At 62.3% G+C, this 17,298-nt stretch overlaps 1 protein-coding gene across 1 annotated transcript; it reads left to right on the top strand.

The window, feature by feature from the left end:
• The first annotated feature begins 4,176 nt into the window (after positions 1 to 4,176).
• PLK5 (polo like kinase 5 (inactive)) lies at positions 4,177 to 16,522 on the top strand. The gene is made up of 15 exons (XM_077842076.1): positions 4,177 to 4,281; positions 6,473 to 6,580; positions 7,838 to 7,954; positions 8,863 to 8,992; positions 10,545 to 10,632; positions 10,712 to 10,807; positions 11,226 to 11,424; positions 11,981 to 12,119; positions 12,208 to 12,296; positions 12,393 to 12,501; positions 13,708 to 13,788; positions 14,187 to 14,346; positions 14,999 to 15,128; positions 15,408 to 15,518; positions 16,337 to 16,522. The coding sequence occupies exons 1-15, from the start codon at positions 4,177 to 4,179 to the stop codon at positions 16,520 to 16,522; spliced, it is 1,848 nt and encodes a 615-aa protein (XP_077698202.1).
• Positions 16,523 to 17,298: the final 776 nt, after the last annotated feature.

Consider the following 17,298-nt stretch of genomic DNA (forward strand, 5'->3'; position numbering starts at 1 on the left):
TGCAATCCCCTTCCCCAGAGGGGATCTGAGCCCCCCCAGGGACAGGAGGTGAAGAACTCTGAGATAGAGCTGGATTTCCACATGTCAGGGGAGTTGGGATCCAGGAGTCCAGTTTAGGCCAGATCAGCGATAGGGAAGGAATCCCTCCCTCCCCCAAAGTGCATAACAGGGATGAAAAGTGGGGGGGCATGGCTTCCCCACAGCCCTGAGCAGGGCTCACCTAGCCCTAGCCCATGATGCTGGTGTGCAGTGATTAACTCCCTGCCCCTTTCACAAGGGCTTGAAATGAACTCTGTGTGTCAATTGCAGCTCCCATTAGGGGACCCTGGGGGTGTAGAGAGGAGCCCAGGATGACTGCAGGAGAAGTGTATGTGCTGGACCCAGGAGTCCAGGGGGACTCTGCCTTCTAAACAAGCCCCTCTCCTCCCCAGACGCAGACAGCCACCAGGCTCTCACTGCAGCCTGTTCTCCTGCCAGGAGCGAAGAGCAGAAGGTGCCACTGTAAACACCAGGCGATCCGGTGTCGGACACACATTCCACAGGCCTGGCGTCACAGCCCGGCTCGGCCCCCTGCGACCAGCCCCACAGAGGGAGCGCGCACCCCGACGTCGGCCAGGTGGCACCGGCTGCTTGCCGATGGCGTGGGAAGACGTCGCAAGAGCTGCCCGCCTGGAGGCAGGCTCAAGGCGGTGAGATGGGAACCTTTGGGCAGGACCCACAGAGGCAGACCCAGCGGCGCCAGCCCCGGGGGCTGCCCAGGGGAAGGAGCAAAGGAGTCAGCGGTCCTGTAATGCCCAAAGCACTTCATGAGCACTCGCTAATTAAGCCACCTTTTGAGTTCGCTGGGCCTCCCGGAAGGTTGCCCCTCTTTGGGGGTGCTCGGCCATTTCTGGGGGCGCAGGCTGGTGACCCAGTCGCTGCAACAGCACCACCCCCATGTTAACCACAGCATCTGCCTTTCACCTTCAGCTCAGCCGAGCTGCCTGGTAAGACCAGCCCAGCTCCCAGGGGACAAAGACCCCTCTAGGATGGGGGTTTATCGGGCCTCCTCGCTGGGATCTTGTGAATGCACCATGGGGACTGAACTCCCCTCTCCTCCACCAGCCAGAGGTCCCTCCAGGGCAGGGCAGGGCAGGATATTTTCACTAAACACAGCCTGGTCAGGGGCGGGGCGGAGGGGGGCAGGAGTGCTGCCCCATTTGTACCATAATACAAATAACTAAGTGCTCCCCCGTCCAGTCTTGCTGAAGTGGGTGGCTGCCTTTCATCACTTGTTGAATGCTGCCCCCTCGCCTCTCCCCCCAGCTACTGCAGGCTCCTGCGGACACGAGCACCACCCGGGGAGATCTTTCCAACTTCATTTCAAGTTTTCTGAGGGTTGCTTTATTCCAAGGCAGACCCAGTCCCTGCGATCCCCTGGGCGGACGACTCGAGCTCTGAGATGCTCTCAGTCCCGTGTGGATGTCAGGAACAATAAGATTCCGCCCGTCTACAGCACTTTCCACCCTAGGATCCTGTTGGGCTTTAGATACATAAATTTAGCCCACAGGCCCCCCTCCCCAGCATTTTGTAGATGGGGAAACTGAGGCACAGCAAGATTTAAGACCAGTATTTTCCAGCCTGGGTGCCTCAGGTTAAGCGCCCAATCAAAGGGTCTGATTTGCAAAACTAGTCCGCACCTGTAGCGCCCACAGACTTCACTGGCATTGTGGATACTTGGCACCTCCGCCAATCAGGTCACTTACGCAGCTAAACATGGATCCAGGGAGCCTAGTCTTAGACATCCAAGATGGACAGTGTGGAGCGAAGTGACCTGCCCACTGTCACACAGCAAGTTTGGGGCTAAGCCAAGAATGGAACCCGGATAAGCAGGGCCCCTTAACCACAAGCCCATCCTGCCTGCATTAGAGATCCCGGGGGAGCTGCCGTTTGCACTCCTCCTCCTCCTCGCATTGCTGGGCACTCGCTGTGCCCCCCTCCGCCAGAAGTGGCTGCATTTCAGTGGGGCTGTGCTGCCAGAGTGCGGTGGGAGGAGGGGCTCCAGGCACAGCACGAGTGGGTTATTCTGACCCTCTCCCCCTCACTCTACAAAAGAGGACGGGGAGCAGCAGATGTGGGAAGATGGAAGGAAGGGGCAGGACCTTTGGGATGTGCCCGGGGGGATTCTCAGGATGGGGTTAAGGGCCTTACCAGGGGGGGTTTGGGTCCTTTCCCCCCACCCTAGAGGTGGAAGGGAAATCAGCTTCTCTATAAGGACCAGAGACAACAGAGACCCTAAAACACCTTTGCCATCCCCTTTGCCCACTGCCCTACCTGCTGTTCTCCAGCCCAGCTGTACATGGCCCTGGTGTGGGGGCTCCCACCCCTTATGAGATGACCCCCCCAGCCACCGATCCCAGCGTCAGGAAGTGCTTCCATCAACCCCACCAAAACACGGGATCAGAACAAGAGCTGGACGCCAGAGGGAGCCACGCCAGCGAGAACATGCAAAGGAGCCCAAGCCGGCCCCGGGCCTAGGGCTGCCCAGGGCATGGCTAGTTCCAGAGAGGGGGCACTGGGCTCCCCCGTGGTGCATGGACATGCAAGTGGGGCGCTCAAGGGTGCTGCGAGGGGCAGGTGGGAAGGTTTGTCTACACAGGGAAATGCCAAAGTAGAATAAATATCCCAGAATAGAGTCACTTGTCCTGTGGAACAGTGGCCACGTGTGGGGGTAGTTAGAATTATTTTGCTATAGCTCTGCAGTGTTTCTCCATGGAGACAAACCTTAAGGGTCAAGGGTGAAGAAGACCACCCCCCCAAAAAAAGATCCCCCCCCCGGGGGGTTAAAAAAAGTTTCTGATTATCCTCCCAGCTAACCCACCCTGTCCCCTCAGTCCTGGGGCCACCGCCCCTTGCAGAGGGGACTCTGGGAGAGTAGAAACAAGCAGCAGGGAGCAACTCCTTGCTGGCGTCAGCATCGTCCCATGGCTCCCACCTCACCTGGGCATCTCACAGCCCTTTCCCTCACCCATGAAGCCACGCCTCTGGAAGGGACCCGTCCACCCCCACCCCGAAACACAGCCAGCTCTGGGGTGGAGCAAGGCAGCTGTTGAACAGCCGCACGGCAAAGCTACAGAAGAGCCGGGGGATGGCACATGGAGGAGGAGGCTGCATGCAGTGGAAGTGCAATGGGGGTGGGGAGGCATGTCCGGTGCAGAATGGACCTGGCGGAGTTATCCCGGCTGTGAGCTCTTGCGTGACCACTCACCGCACAGGGCCAGGGATCTGTAGTTATCAGCCAGAATGGGGTCAGGATACTTCCTCAATGCGAAGTTTTAGCCTTGTGAATAAGGCCCCGGACAGGGGCTCAGGAGACCAGGGTTCTATCCCCCAGCACTGCCACCAGTTCTGGCCATGGCCACGGGCAAGACACTCGCTCTCTGGGTGCTTCCGTTTTCTCAGCCATCTTTCTCTCCCCTTTGTCCATCTAGACCCTGAAAGGAGGGGCTGGCTGGGCCTGTGCAGCGCCGAACACAACAAAGCCCTGATTTCTACTGGAGCCTCTGGGCATCATTCAGCCAAGGGATATTTACATGGCAGGCCTAGCCCTAGGAGGGGGCACGGTTGACCACAGCGCGTCCCCATCTCTCTGCTCTGTTGTGACATATCCCTCCCGCACACCCACGTTTAGAGCAGCTGAGACGTCCCCAGACCCCCTGGTCTGGCTGGGTCACGGATTTTCCACGTTTCTCTGGCTAAAGGTGTTCGCAGGTGCGGGAGTGGGTGGTGGATATCAGGCTATTTCGTCTCTTACCATAACCCCCCCACCCCCCCATGGGTGACATCCCAACCGTCACCGCAGTAACCAGCCATGATGCCGCCCCTCCAAGGACTCCAGGTGAGGGCCTGGCAAACCATCTCAGAAACCCAGCTGCTGCTAACGCAAGGACCAGAGGCGCAGCTGCTCCGCCAAGCCTGGATTCCCCTTTAACGAGCTCGGCCGGCCCCTCCTCTCTGCCCGCCCCCAAGTTGTGGAGTCTTGAGCCCATGTCTTGGGTATCCAATCGGCAGGCGATGGGGAGAGCAAGCCCCTGCCTGCATTATAAGAGGTTTGCAAGTGCTCTGCCTTGGGCACAGTGAGTGGAGCTCGGAGAAAGAGCCGGGGGGGAATAGGGGGTGGGAGAGGGCCTGGGGCGGATGGAGCCTTCAGCCAGCAGGAGGGCACAGGGAGACAACCTGAGCTACTTCATAGAGGATCCAGGCACCGGGACGCTGTACAGGAGGGGCCAGCTCTTGGGAAAGGTACCTTTTTTCCCCACTTTCAAGCTGTTCTGGGAAGCCAATTCCCCCCAGGCTGTCGGGGGCAGAGTCTGTGTGCGCATCTGATGGAGACAGGGCTACTTTTGTACTTCTCTAGCACCTGCCACTGGATGCTGGCCATGGACTAAACTCATCCAGCCCCCATTCCCCGCGGGAGGTAGGCAAGTCATTGTGGTCTCCAGTTTAGATGGGGGGGAACTGAGGCAAGGGGGGGAGGGGGCGGGCTATTTGCCCAAGGTCATCTAATCAGTGACAGAACTGGGAATAGAACCCAGGAGTCCTGATGCCTACCCCCCCTTCCCCTGTTGGATCCACTGGACACCATTCCCTTCTGAGAGCTGGGACTAAAACCCAGGACTTGAACCCCAGGCGCCGCCCTGCTGCTCCCACTGGACCCCACCACTGAGCTGCAGCAGGCCACGGGCTGATTTGGGAGACTCTGCTGAGCCGAGGGATCAGGCTGTGCCAGTTAGCCCGAGCCCGTGGGGTGCAAAAGCAGCCGCAGATTAGCAGGGAGCCGCGCTCACAGCCGGGGGCTGCCAGACCTGCCCTCGCTCCTCTGAGGTTCTGGAAGCCGCTTCTCCCACGTTGGCCGGCAGCCACTTACCAGGGAGAAGTTACAACTCATGAGTTGCCGGGGGCTCTTCCCGGCTCCTCCTGGGTGCAGAGGGAGCCCCGCTCCTTAGCCTCCCTAATACCCTGGGCCCGATCCTCCATCACACTGTACCATCGCTTACACCTGTGCAAAGTGCGACCCCATCAGGGGCAGCTGTCTACACCTACTTCGCCCTGATGCCAGTGACCCGGGAATCAAGGGATCAAAGAACTTCCTACTATGGCCAGCTCACGACAAGTCTGCCAAGGGAAGCCCTGAGCACTTAAAGCTACCCTGGACTAGGGTGACCAGATGCCCCAATTTTATAGGGACAGTCCCAATATTTGGGGCTTGGTCTTATATAGAGTCCTATTCCCCCCGCCCCCCCCCCCCACACACACACACACACCCACCCTGATTTTTCACACTTGCTGGTCACCCTACCCTGGATGGAGCAGCCTAAAGCACTGGTCAGGGCCCTGCTCCGTGCCATTGCAGCAGGCCCTGGGCACCAGAGGCTGGGATGGCCCAGGGCAGCACGGGGTGCCCAGCCCAACTCAATGACGCTCCCCCATGGGCCCAGCGAGGGGCCTGCTAGCCCACGCCCGGAGAGCAGGGCTTGCTCCCCACTGGTGCGGCTGCAGTGCCCACCCCCCAGACAAAGCCTCGGTCTCACAGCCCCCGTGATGAGGAAACTGAGGCACAGTGAGGGGTTAGCCATCCAGTGGTGCTGCAAATTTTTACAGTGGAGGTGCTAAAGGTGGAAACCATGTATCTGGGTTGTTACTACTACTTCAAGCCAGGGGGGGTGAGGCAGCCCCCCTCCGAGTTTCAGCACCTAGAGACCCTGTCTGTCTCAGTCCCCATCTCTGTTCATAGCCGTAACACCCGGCGCTGACCTCACTGCTCTACCAGACAGGGGTGAGACAGGAATGGGTTAAGTAGCTTTGCATTCTGGCCTTGAACCTGGAGCCAAAAATCAACAGGAAGCAGAGTCCAGTGGCAAATGGAGAGAAACTGAGGCACAGAGGCAAAGCAACTAGCCCATCAGCTGCTGCTGCACCTGCAGGAGGGGGAACTTTGTCTCTTTCAAGATAGCCGCATTGGCAGGCAGGAGCGGCCAGGTCAGGAAGCAGGGGAGCCCCAACTGCCATGCAAAGCTGCCCACAACAGGTACAATCCCCGCCGGAAAGGCTGGTGCCTTGCGTAGCATGTGAGGCTCAGCATGGGCACTGCTGGCTAGCGTTTAGAGCCAGCAATGGCGACTCAGGGCCCTGGCACTGAGGGGAGAAGGATTGAGGAGGTAAAGCAGCGTTTGGGGCACCAGGGTTGGTTGATTGATTCGGCTCATCTCTGGGAGGCGAGCCTGACCTAGGACTCCTGGGTTCTAGTCTCAGGTGGAAGGGCCAAGGGTCATCACTGGAGGCACTGTCAGGGTGGGAACGACCCTCCGCGGATGCCCAACCCCCATGGCTTTGTCCCAGGGAAGCTCCCCCCCGGTACAAGTCCCCACAGGGCCGGGGGAGCAGGATGCAGCCCCGGGTTACCAGCATCCTCACAGCTCCTCCTTGTGCGCAGGGAGCTTTCGGCCAGTGCTACAAGTTCACGGACACATCCACCGGCAAGGTCTACGCTGTCAAGATCGTCCCCCAGTCCCGCATCTCCCGGCTGGAGAGCAGGGGGAAGGTGAGCCAGGGGCTACTCCCATGGGGAGGGAAGGGGAGGAAGCACCTAGCACTGGCCAGACAAGCCTGGAGGTCATGCCCCCTCCTCCCCACACCCTTCTTATCATCCCCCCAGAGGAGCAATTGGCCGCAGCTGGGCCCTGTTTTGCCTTCTCCCAGCTGGGCTACCTATGCTGGGCAGACACCCATGAACTACGGGGAAGGTTAATTAACGCTTTCCTTGCCAGCACCCGGGGCTCGACTATACCCCTCCCCCTGCCAAGCCCCATTCCTGCGCCCCCTCACCCCGTACCTCAATCTTGGGGGTGGTGGGGAATAAACCCCAGGGCAAACAAAAAAGCCCCCCTCCCTCCGCAGACTCTCCACTTTCCTCTTGTTCTCACCACCCCCAAGCCCCGGGGTGTCGCCCAGCCCCCAGCTGAGACCCGGTCTCTGAGTATCACAGAGCAAACCACGGGCCACGCAGAGATGAGCCGCAGCCTCCAACGTCAGTGCAGGGTGAGACCGCTTCTCATTCCTCCACGTGGGGAGGCCATTGCGCCTGAGCACCGAAGATTGAGAGCGTTAACCCTGGTGGCCCACCCTGCGGGTAACCACAGCCTGATCGTCTCCATCCCCCCTGCAGCTTCGTTCAGGGTCCAGAAATTCCCCGTCTGCCTCTATCGTGTGACTCGGCTGTTGCGAGATGCCGGTCACATTCCACCGCAGAGCCAGCTGCATTTCGGTGGCAGAGGCGTGATTTCCCTGGCGCACACCGTCTGCCAACTGCTTGGCATCCCTGAGGCCCCTTGCCCGAGAGATATGTCAGATCTCATTAAAGCCTTGGTCTTGCTGTCATTTTACCAGCTCATGTTGGCATCAACCTCTGAGCTAGCTGGGTTCTGACTCTAATGGAATGGCCGGTGGTGGGTGGGTATGCACAGCTGCCACCTATGGGAGGGATCTGAACTGCATAGCTGTGTATCATAGGCCCTATACTTCTAGCAGCTAATGGGGTTTCTCCTATCGCTCCAGTAGCTTTGGGAGGAGCAGAATGATCCCTACTGCTGTCGTAAAGTTCCCAGGGGCTGTGAGTGCAACGCTGACAGCTGTGAAACTCCGAGCTGGGCACGAGGACCCAGGATCCGCAGGCCCAGCCGGGGAGCAGTGTGCGTGTGTGTTTTCCACAGCACTGTATGATTCTAGCTGACTCCAGCGCTTCGGGCTCGTGACTCGTTTCTCTTGCTCTTTGTGCATGTCTGCAATTCTCCTCCCGCAGGTCGAGAGGGAAATCGAGCTGCACAGCCACCTGAACCATCGGCACGTCGTGGGCTTCCACCGGCACTTTGCTGACCGGGGCAACATCTACATGATCCTGGAGTACTGCAGCCGCAAGGTGAGCCAAGCCAAGCCAAGGTGCTGGGCCCCAGCTCTCGTCAGGGAAGGGAGCAAAGAAATACCTAGACTCAAAACCTCCAAGGTGTTTGCACTCTTAACTTCCGTTGAAATCCAGGGAAGTTAGGAGCCTACATACATTTGGAGCCATAATAAATTGGGCGTCTCTCCTGATTTTTTTCCAATCCTCTGGCGCCTGCAAATCTGGCTTGAAAATATGAGACCAGCCTTTATCTGGCTTGCAGCATGTTGCGAGAGGCCTGTTTGACTAGTGTTGCGGGAGGCAGCCTGGTCTAGAGCAGAGAAGGTGCTGGGATTCTGGAGCTCTGGGGTCTGTTCCCTCTCTGCCTGTGATCTACTGTGTGTGACCTCGCGTGAGTCACTTTCCCCTCCCTTCCACCCTTTGGGCTTAGTGGGCCACCCAAGCTGGTGTCACTTAGAGCAGTCCTTAGGCTGCTCTAAATTACCCTGGGGCAGTGGAAGATTTCCTGGGAGCAGCCGAGGAGTCACTCCAAACACAGCTATATATATGGCTGCTCCCTTCGGATTGAAAGGGACAGACGTGGTTATTCTTCAGGGTCGACTTTTTAGTCCACTAAGTGAAGGGTGGGGCAGCTTTCCGAGGCGATACGAGAGTAACTAACCTGCCTCTAGCAGCTCCACTGACCCTCCGACAAGCAGAGACAGGCTGGAGCCATGAAAGTCAGGCCCAGATGTCGAGCGCCCGAGGGTCCGAGGGAGGGGGGATGGGTTTGACTCAAGCCCTTCCGCCTCTCCCCCCCGATCCAATCTGTCTCCAAAAGGCTGGGCGGGGGGTTACCAGCACCTTGGACCATGCTGCCGATCGGAGGCTGGCGTGCTGTGCTGGACCCAATCTGTCGCTGAGCTGTTTCCTCTCCCCATCCCCAGTCCCTTGCCCACATCCTGAAGGCCAGGAAAATGCTGACGGAGCCAGAGGTCCGATATTACCTGAGGCAGATCGTTGCGGGGCTATGCTACCTCCACCAGCAGGGCATCATCCACCGCGACCTCAAGCTGAGTATGTGGCTCGGGCCGGCAGCAACGAGCCGGGGCTGGCTGCAGCACAGGGGGACGCCGGGGTGGGAGGGGGGATCCCCAAAGGGTGCAGGGGGAGAGACCTCGCCAGTGATGCTTACACATCGCCCTCTGATGCTGAGCAGGTGCCCGTGGGAAAGCGGCTGGCAGAGGGAACTGGATTCCGCCCCACCCCTCCAGAGTCCTCGCCTAGACATGCTATGGGACTTGGCTGCAGTGGGGAAGGCACCCCATGGGGACAGGAGGGCAGTGTTGCCTAGTAGTCGCAGCCAGGGCTTGGAAAGCAGGACTCCTGGGTTCTATGCCGCGCTCGAGAGGTGCAGTGGGTTGGAGTGTGGGGAGGCCCGGGGGGGGCGAGATGGGGGGGTTGGAGCTCCTGGGTCTTCTTTCCAACTCTGAGGCGTGTGGAGCAGGTTGCTGGGTGCCAGGACTCCTGGGTTCTGGTCTCAGCTCTGGGAGGGTGGCCCTATAGGTTGGGGGAGAGGAGGGAAGGGGCTGGGAGTTGGGGCTCCTGGGTCCTCTCTCCAGCCGTGAGAAGCATTGAGCTGGTTTTGGGGTGCCAGGATTCCTAGGTTCTGGTCCTGGTTCTGGGAATCTGGTCCAATTGGTGTGGGGAACAGAGGAACAGTGGTGGCTGGGAATCAGGACTCCTGGGTTCTTTTTCCAGCTGTACTTGAGGCAGGTCACGTCCTTCCCCTTCCTCTCAGCTCCCGCACTGGGCAATTAGGAGATGGGACTGAGCTCCTAGGGGCTCAGACCCTTGGATTGATTGATCTCTGCCTTACAGCAATGCAGCACCAGGGGTCCCCAAATCCATCTTCCTGGGGACCCTTTCAATCCTTTAAGCCTTGAGCAGCAGTGAAGGAGTTAATCACCCCTGTGCCCTTCACCTTGGCCTCTGAGACCCCACCCGAAGAGGGCTGGGGGCTGGAGAGGGGTTATAAATACACCAGCAGCGCGTCTGGCCGTCTGGCTTGTTGGGAGTAAATGCCACCAGCGTGACTTCATGCTTCTGAATGGGAGCCCGGGAGCCAGCTCTCCATGTAGGGGCTGCCCCGTGGAGGGGGAGATACGTGGGGACCCCCAGATGCAGCCTCTCTCCCTGACACGCACACAGCTGCCCCCTGCCGAGCAGCCTCTGTCTGCTGGGCTGGGGAGGGCCTCCTGCCTGTGATTTATTGCTCCCATGGGGCACATACAAACCGCCAGGGCTACTGAGGAGGCCCTGTCCAGAGCCTTCCTCTGAACAATGGGCTACTCCTGTCTCCAAAGCTGCTTGAGCTGCTGTACAGAAATATATCGGCACAGACAGCCCCGCATACGCCTCCCTCCATGCTCCCTTCTCCCCTGCAGCATGGTCTAGTGGCTAGAGCCTGGGAGCCAGGACACCGTTCCCAACCTTGTTACTGATTCCTTGTGTGATCTGGAGCCGCTCTGTGCCTCAGTTTCCCCACCTGCAAAGGAGGGTGACTCTGGCCGTGTAACTGGAAAGCTGCCTGGATGTGCTCAGCGGCTGACCTCTCTTCCCCCCACAGGTAACTTCTTCCTCACGAAAAATATGCAGGTGAAGATCGGGGACCTGGGGCTGGCGACGAGAGACAAGCAGGCCAGCCAAAGACGGGGGTAAGTGCTGGCCCAGCGCAGCCTGCAGCCCTCGCCGGGGCGCTCTGCAGATTCACCTCCTGTTCCTTTTCCCCTACAGCGTGGTGTGTGGGACGCCCAACTACCTGGCCCCCGAGGTGATCGCCAAGAAGGGGCACTCCTTCCAGTCCGACATCTGGGCCCTGGGCTGCATCATGTGAGTGAGGCACCAAGCTGCAACTGGGCAAATGCCTCCGAGCGGGGTGGGCCGGGCTGGGTCGGTGGGGAGGGAATGGGATACGGGGCACCAGCTCCAACCCAGCCCCAGGGTGGGGAACAGGCTGGTTCAGTGGGGCGGGGAATGGGACACGGGGCATTTTGACTCTTTGGGGCACCAGCTCTGATCCAGCCCCAGGGCAGGGGAATGGCTGGTTCAGTGGGGTGGGGAATGGGATATGGGGCTTTTTGACTCTTTGGGGCACCGGCTCCGACCCGGCCCCAGGGGGAATGGCTGGTTCAGTGGGGTGGGGAATGGGACACTGGGCCTTTCCCCTCTAGGGAATGCTCTGATTGGCTGCTTGTGCCCGCCTTGGTGCACTGGGAAGGCTCTGATTGGCTGCCTTCCCTCGCCCCAGGTACACGGCTCTGACAGGCTGCTCCCCCTTCGAGATCACCCACAAGCAGGAGATGTACCAGTGCATCCGGGAGGGCCGGTACCCCGCCCCCAACCACCTCTCGCCCGGCGCCAGGAAGCTGATTGGCCGCCTGCTGGCGCCCCGCCCCTCGGAGCGGCCCAGCCTGGAGGAGGTGCTGGAGCACGAATTCTTCACCCAGGTGCGGGCGATGCAGGGGCGGGCGAGTCGCTCCGGGCACTATAGATGGCAGGCACCCATCCCAAGCGGCGCTGCGACCCCGTGTGCCAGGTCGCGATGCCGCTTGCTCGGATTTAAGACGGGTGCTGCGCGTACACTGGGGGAGCCGGGCCCAATTGCTGGGCACACGCTTGCACCCGCGAACCCCATCTAGGCGCCCAGGGTGGGCGTGCACCTGTGCTGCCCTGTCTTAGGAAGAATGCCACCTCCCCTGGCCCACAGCCCCCACAAGGGTCCCATGCCCTTGGCTCAGCTGCAAAGAGCTGCGGCCGGCCCTGGTGCAAACCAAAGCCAAGAGGATCCAGGTTCTTGCACCCAGCCCCCGACACAGTGCCCCAAGTCCCTGGGCTGGTGCTCCAACCTCTCCAGCCCCTCTGGGTTACTTCCACCATCCCTCGCCTCTATAGCCCCTTCTAGCCCTGGTGCCCGTATGGACCGTGGGGTCCTTGCCCTGCCTCCTCCGTGGCACCAGCGTGAGGTACAGCCAGGAATGGAGTGACGTGGCTGTCGTCTCCCAGGGTTTCACTCCGGACAAGCTGCCGTCCCGCGCCTGCCACTCGGTGCCCGTCTTCGCCCTGCCCAATCCAATCGGCAAGCTCCTGCAGAAGGCGGCCAAAGTGCTGTTCAGGGGGTTGCCGTGCCAGGAGCCCCGGGCAGGTGGGTCAAATGGCCGCGTCCTCCCGTGCTCTGGGCTGAGCTTGGCAGTGCCCGTGTGGCGTCATGGCTCCACTGTGTCTCCATCCAGGTAGCCCAGTGCCCGGCGAGGAGCCGGAGAAGCTGACGAGCCAATCCTGGCAGGCTCAGAACCTGCCCAGCACGGAGCAGCACAGCGAGGTAGGAGGGGTCCATGGGAAGGAGGGTGGGGAGGGACCTGGGGGGGTCTGCAGTCCAGCTCCCCCCTCTCACCCGCTGTCCCCGTCTCCCTGCCAGGTGGAAGGAGGCAGTGTCCAGGCTGTGCCATTGACCAAGGGCCCCCACATGTTCTCCATCCATCTGCTCATGACGGGAGCTCTCAGGCCCAGATGCTCCAGTGCCGACTGTAAGTGGATGCCACATTTCCCAGACCGGGAGAGTTGGCCTCTAGCTGTCGGGCTGGAATTTGGGAGGGTTCTAGGCTGGAGACATCCAGGGGCTGATGCCAGCTGGGAGCGGTGTGTGCAGAGCCCCTGCTGGGGATCGGGCCCTGGGGGGGCTCCAGTTGGGCCCCCACACCAAGGACCTCTCTTGGTCTCCACCTCCCTTGGGAGCTGCCCGCGGAGGCTGCAGCTCACGTGCACTGTGTGGCCAGGGGCCCGGAGTAGCCCCCAGTAGGGCAGCCGGGAGCCTGCTGGGCCGGGATCGCTGCAGTATGAGGCCCCCACCGCCCTAGGGTTGCCAACTGTCTAATTGCACAAACCCAAACACCCTTGCCCCGCCCCCTGCCCCGAGGCCCCTCCCTCCGTCACTCACTCTCCCACACCCTCACTCACTTTCACTGGGCTGGGGCAGGGGATTGGGGTGCAGAAGGGGGTGAGGGGTGTGGGCTCCAGGTGGGCGGCGCAGCAGGGCTAAGGCAGGCTCCTTGCCTGCCCTGACCCCGCGCTGCTCCTGGAAGTGGCTGGCACGTCCCTGCGGCCCCTGGGCAGGGCAGGGGTCTCTGCGTGCTGCCCATGCCCTGAGCGCTAACTCTGCAGCTCCCATGCGCCGGGAACTGCAGCCAATGGGAGTTGCGGGGGCCGAGCCTTAGCCCCGCCACGAGGCCAGACTTTTAGCACCTAAAAACCTCCTGGTTTGGCTTCAGTAGCCTCCGGGAGATAGGTCCTGATTCTGGGAGACTCTTAGCGAAACCGGGAGAGTTGGCAACCCTACGCCTCCCCCTGGTGTGGCCCCCCTGGGTTCCCTCGCTGCTTCCTGTTGGCTGGTTGGGGCAACAGCCCCGCTCATTGCGGGAGGGAGGCCCTCAGGGCAGGAGAGCACATGGGGCTGGCAGGGCAGAGAAATGATCCAGCCACCTGCTGTGCTCACTGGCGGAAGCATTGTCTAGCGGTTCGACGGGGGTGGGGGATCAGGACCCCAGGGTTCTCTCCCCGGCTCCGGGAGGGGAGTGGGGTATAGTGGTTAGATGGGGGGCGGGGATCAGAACTCCTAGGTTCTAGCCCCAACTCTGGCAGGTGTAGTGGTCGGGGCTGGAAGACGGGGGGCAGAGGGGTGCCAGGCTTACAGGGGGTGCCATGCATGGAGCCCTGATCCCAGCCCGTCTCTGCAGCAGATGAAGGCTGGAGCGTGGGGAGCGCGGTGCAGTCAGTCACGAGGGTGCTGAGCAGCTGCCTGGAGAACATGCCTCTGGGTAAGAGGGAGCCCTGCGCCGGAAACCCACAAACCCCTGCACGCCCAGCTCCATCATCCCCTGGGCCTTCCTCAGCCCAGGCACCAAGCCCCCCGCGCAAACCTGGCCGGATACGAGTGGGGCCTGGGCTGGGCTGACTGGACCCACCCTGGGCCACTGTCCAGCCCATCGGCTGCAGGGGCTAGGACTCAGTGCTGGGGGGTGGGATTGCCCCACAGGGCCTGGCAGTGCCAGGGGTTGGGCCGGGCCAGTGGGAGTCTGCTGGGTGGAGGCACAGGCTGCTCAGGTTGCCTCCTGCCCCCACCTGCTCTGTCAGGGCCTCTCCCCAGCTGGCCGGGCACCGGGGGCCTGCGAGGGCCTCTGTGCTGGGCCTCAGGCTCCCCTCTTTCTCCTTGCAGCCGAGCACAACCCTGTGCAGCGCCTGGCGCCACCCGTCCTCTGGGTCACCAGGTGGGTGGATTATTCCAACAAGTACGGCTTCGGCTACCTGCTCTCGGACGGCTCTACGGGCGCCCTGCTCGCCGACGGCACCCACCTAGCCCTCTGCCCGCAGCCCCCGTAGGTATCCCCCGGGCACCCACCTGGCCCTCTGCCCCCTCGCCTGGCCACCTCCTCTGGGCACCTGCCTTGCCCTCTGCCCGCAGCCCCCGTAGGTATCCCCCGGGCACCCACCTGGCCCTCTGCCCCCTCCCCTGGGCACCTGCCTGGCCACCTCCTCTGGGCACCTGCCTTGCCCTCTGCCTGCAGCCATCGTAGGTATCCCCCCCCGGGCACCTGCCTGGCCCTCTTCCCCTTCCCCCGGCCACCCACCTGACCCTCTGCCCTCTCCTCCGGGCACCTGCCTAGCCCTCTGCCCACAGCCATCGTAGGTATCCTCTGGGCACCCACCTGGCCTTATGCCCCCTCCCCTGGGTACCTGCCTGGCCCTCTGCCCCCACCTGGGAATCCACCTGGCCCTCTACCTTCCCAGCACCCACCTCAGCACCTGCCTTGCCACCCCTGGAGCCCTCTGCACAGTCAGCCCCAGCCCCGCTCAGACACCCACCACCCCGTCTGCCCATGCAGCAGCAGGTACCTCCAACCCCCCCCCCCCAACCCTCTGCTCAGTCCCCCTGACACCCACCTCGCCTGGCACCTGCCCTGGCAGGTGTCTGGGCACCTGGGACACCTGCAGCTCCAGCCTCGCGGCTTTTTTGTGGCTTCCTTCCAGGCGTGTCTGCTACTGCCCAGGGCGCGGGGAGGCCATGTCCTTCCCCCGGAGCGACGTGCCCGCCTCCCTGGCCACAAAGATGGGCATCCTGCACTTCTTCTCCCAGTACATGCAGCAGAAGCTGCTGGAGGTGAGGCCCCGGGGCTGGGGAAACCCCGGGGCTGGGCCAGGGGGGTGCAGGGGGAAGAATCACGGGGCTGGGAGCGCGGGATATGCCAGGGGCGGCTGGGGGAGGCCCCAGGGTGCAATGCCATGGGCAGCACTGGCCCATCCAGCCGTGCTGCCCCCGCTCACCCATCCCCTCTGGGCTGTGCCCGCGTTGCGGGGCGGGGGGGCGGGGCCATAAGGGGGAGCCAGGCTCGGTGCCCCCCCGGCCCAGCCAGCTGCCTGACTCTGCTCCTGCTGGCAGGGGGGGAGCGAGCCGGCGGGTCCCAGCAGCTCCACGGATGCCCCCTGTCTCCTATGCTGTGCCAAGTCGGACCGGGCGCTGCTGATGCTCTTCAGCAATGGGACGCTGCAGGTAACCCCCCCATCACCCCCGGCACACCCTTGAGCCTCTCCCCCGAGCCCCCACTCAGGCCTCTCCTCGTCCGGTGCCCCCCCCCGAGCCTCTCCCCCCATCCGCCTGCCCCACGGCTGCTCCCTCCTCTCCGAGCCTCTCCCCTGATCCTCCCACCCCATGGCTACTCCCTGTCCTTCCCCTCCACCCCGCAGCGCCCCGCAACCGCCATCACACTTCCCCCAAGCCATGCCCCAGGCTCTGGCTCCTCCCACCCAACACAGGGCCTCTGCAGACCTAGGCTGCTCTGGACTATCCACTGTCACGAGTGAAGTGAGTTTGACGGCCTCAGCTGCGTTCCGCCCTCCCCAGGGGCTGCAGCACAGCCTGGCCGGGGTGACAGGCCTGGGGCTGGGATAGCAGGGAATGCGGGGCCCCAGAAGGGCTGCAGTCCGTGCCCCCCTACCCACACTGCCCCAAGGCCCTCTCCTGGCAGCAGGGCCGGACAGTGGCAGCGGGGGCTGGAAACCCCTGGGGAAAGGGGGGCTTAGGTGCAAGGGCAGCTGGGGGCTGGCAGTCGGGGGCAGAAGGGTCAGAACTAGAGGGCAAGGGGGAGGGAGTGGAGCAGGAGCCCCCACCCTGCAGCCAGAGCTCCCTAAGCTCATGGGGGCTGGTCCGATTGTCGGATCCCAGCAGCGGGGGCCACCAGCGGGGCTCCCTGGCCCTCCCCAATGTGTGTGTAGGGGGAGACTCTGGGGCAGGGGGAGGGGTATTAACTCTCTCCTGGGCCAGGTTCTGTGGGACGCTGCATCACTCGCCCTCCCCTCTCTGCCCCGCAGGTCAATTTCTATCACGACCACACCAAGCTCGTGCTGAGCTGCCCAGGGGGCGGGCACCTCCTGACCTTCATCGACCAGCAGCGCACCAGTGCCACCTTCCCGCTGGGCGCCCTGGCCGCAGGGGGCTGCGCCCCGGCCCTGCGGGGGCGCCTGCAGTACGCCCTCGACATGGCCCACTGCCTGTAGCTGCCTCCGCTGCCCCCCCGGGACTCTCCCGCCCCCAGGAGCCAGACCCACTGCCCAGCACCTGGCGTGGCATGGACATGGACACAGGGCGGCTGAGGTGATGTTGTGGCCCGGGGCAGGCCCATTAGGGGCTCTTATGGGACCCAATTTGATGATCAAACCCTACTCCCTGGCTTGGGGGGGGGTGCTGTGGAGACATGGGTCCTTTCCACTCTGCCCCTCGCTCCCCCTGGAACCAACGGGGCCTGGAGGTGCCCGTTTGCCCGATGCTAATGCTGGCCCAGGAGCTTCACCCACTGGCGTCCCCTGAGGATGGGATTTGGGGTGCTGCAAACGGGCCTTGGCCTCCAGGGGTGGCTCCCAAAGGGGAGCTGGAGCAGCGGGTGGCGGGGGCCACCAGGCTGCCTGGAATGGCTGGGGCCAGTGGCCAGGCAAACTGGGGAGTTGCCTGCAGGGTCTGGGACTGGAGCTGGCCGGGCCTGACTGCTCTGCACTGGCGGAGGGTGGGGAAGGAGCCTGCTGGGCCAGGCTCCCGCCCAGACTGGAGCCAGGATGGGAAGGGGGCACTGAAAGCCAAGGTTACGTGATGGAGGGAGGCGCTCTGAGGAGGCAAGAGAACCCAGGAGTGCAAATGCAGGAGGTGTGACAGGGTCAGGCCAGATGGCTACAGGAGAGTGATCCTATTGGGATCCAGGAAGTGGGGGGGGGGGCAGAAGCCCACTGCTAAAGGACCCCCCTCCGTCTAAGGGGAGGATCCACAGGACCTGGAAACCAAG

The sequence above is a fragment of the Eretmochelys imbricata genome, chromosome 25, assembly GCF_965152235.1.
Source record: "Eretmochelys imbricata isolate rEreImb1 chromosome 25, rEreImb1.hap1, whole genome shotgun sequence".
NCBI classification, from domain to species: Eukaryota; Metazoa; Chordata; order Testudines; family Cheloniidae; genus Eretmochelys; species Eretmochelys imbricata.

Bases quoted from the DNA above. Each gene is read 5' to 3' on its own strand.
- PLK5 (XM_077842076.1), top strand. From the start codon at position 4,177: ATGGAGCCTTCAGCCAGCAGGAGGGCACAGGGAGACAACCTGAGCTAC. The intron at 14,347-14,998 runs GTAGGTATCCCC...GCTTCCTTCCAG, and splicing joins GCCCTCTGCCCGCAGCCCCC to GCGTGTCTGCTACTGCCCAG. The intron at 15,129-15,407 runs GTGAGGCCCCGG...TCCTGCTGGCAG, and splicing joins TGCAGCAGAAGCTGCTGGAG to GGGGGGAGCGAGCCGGCGGG.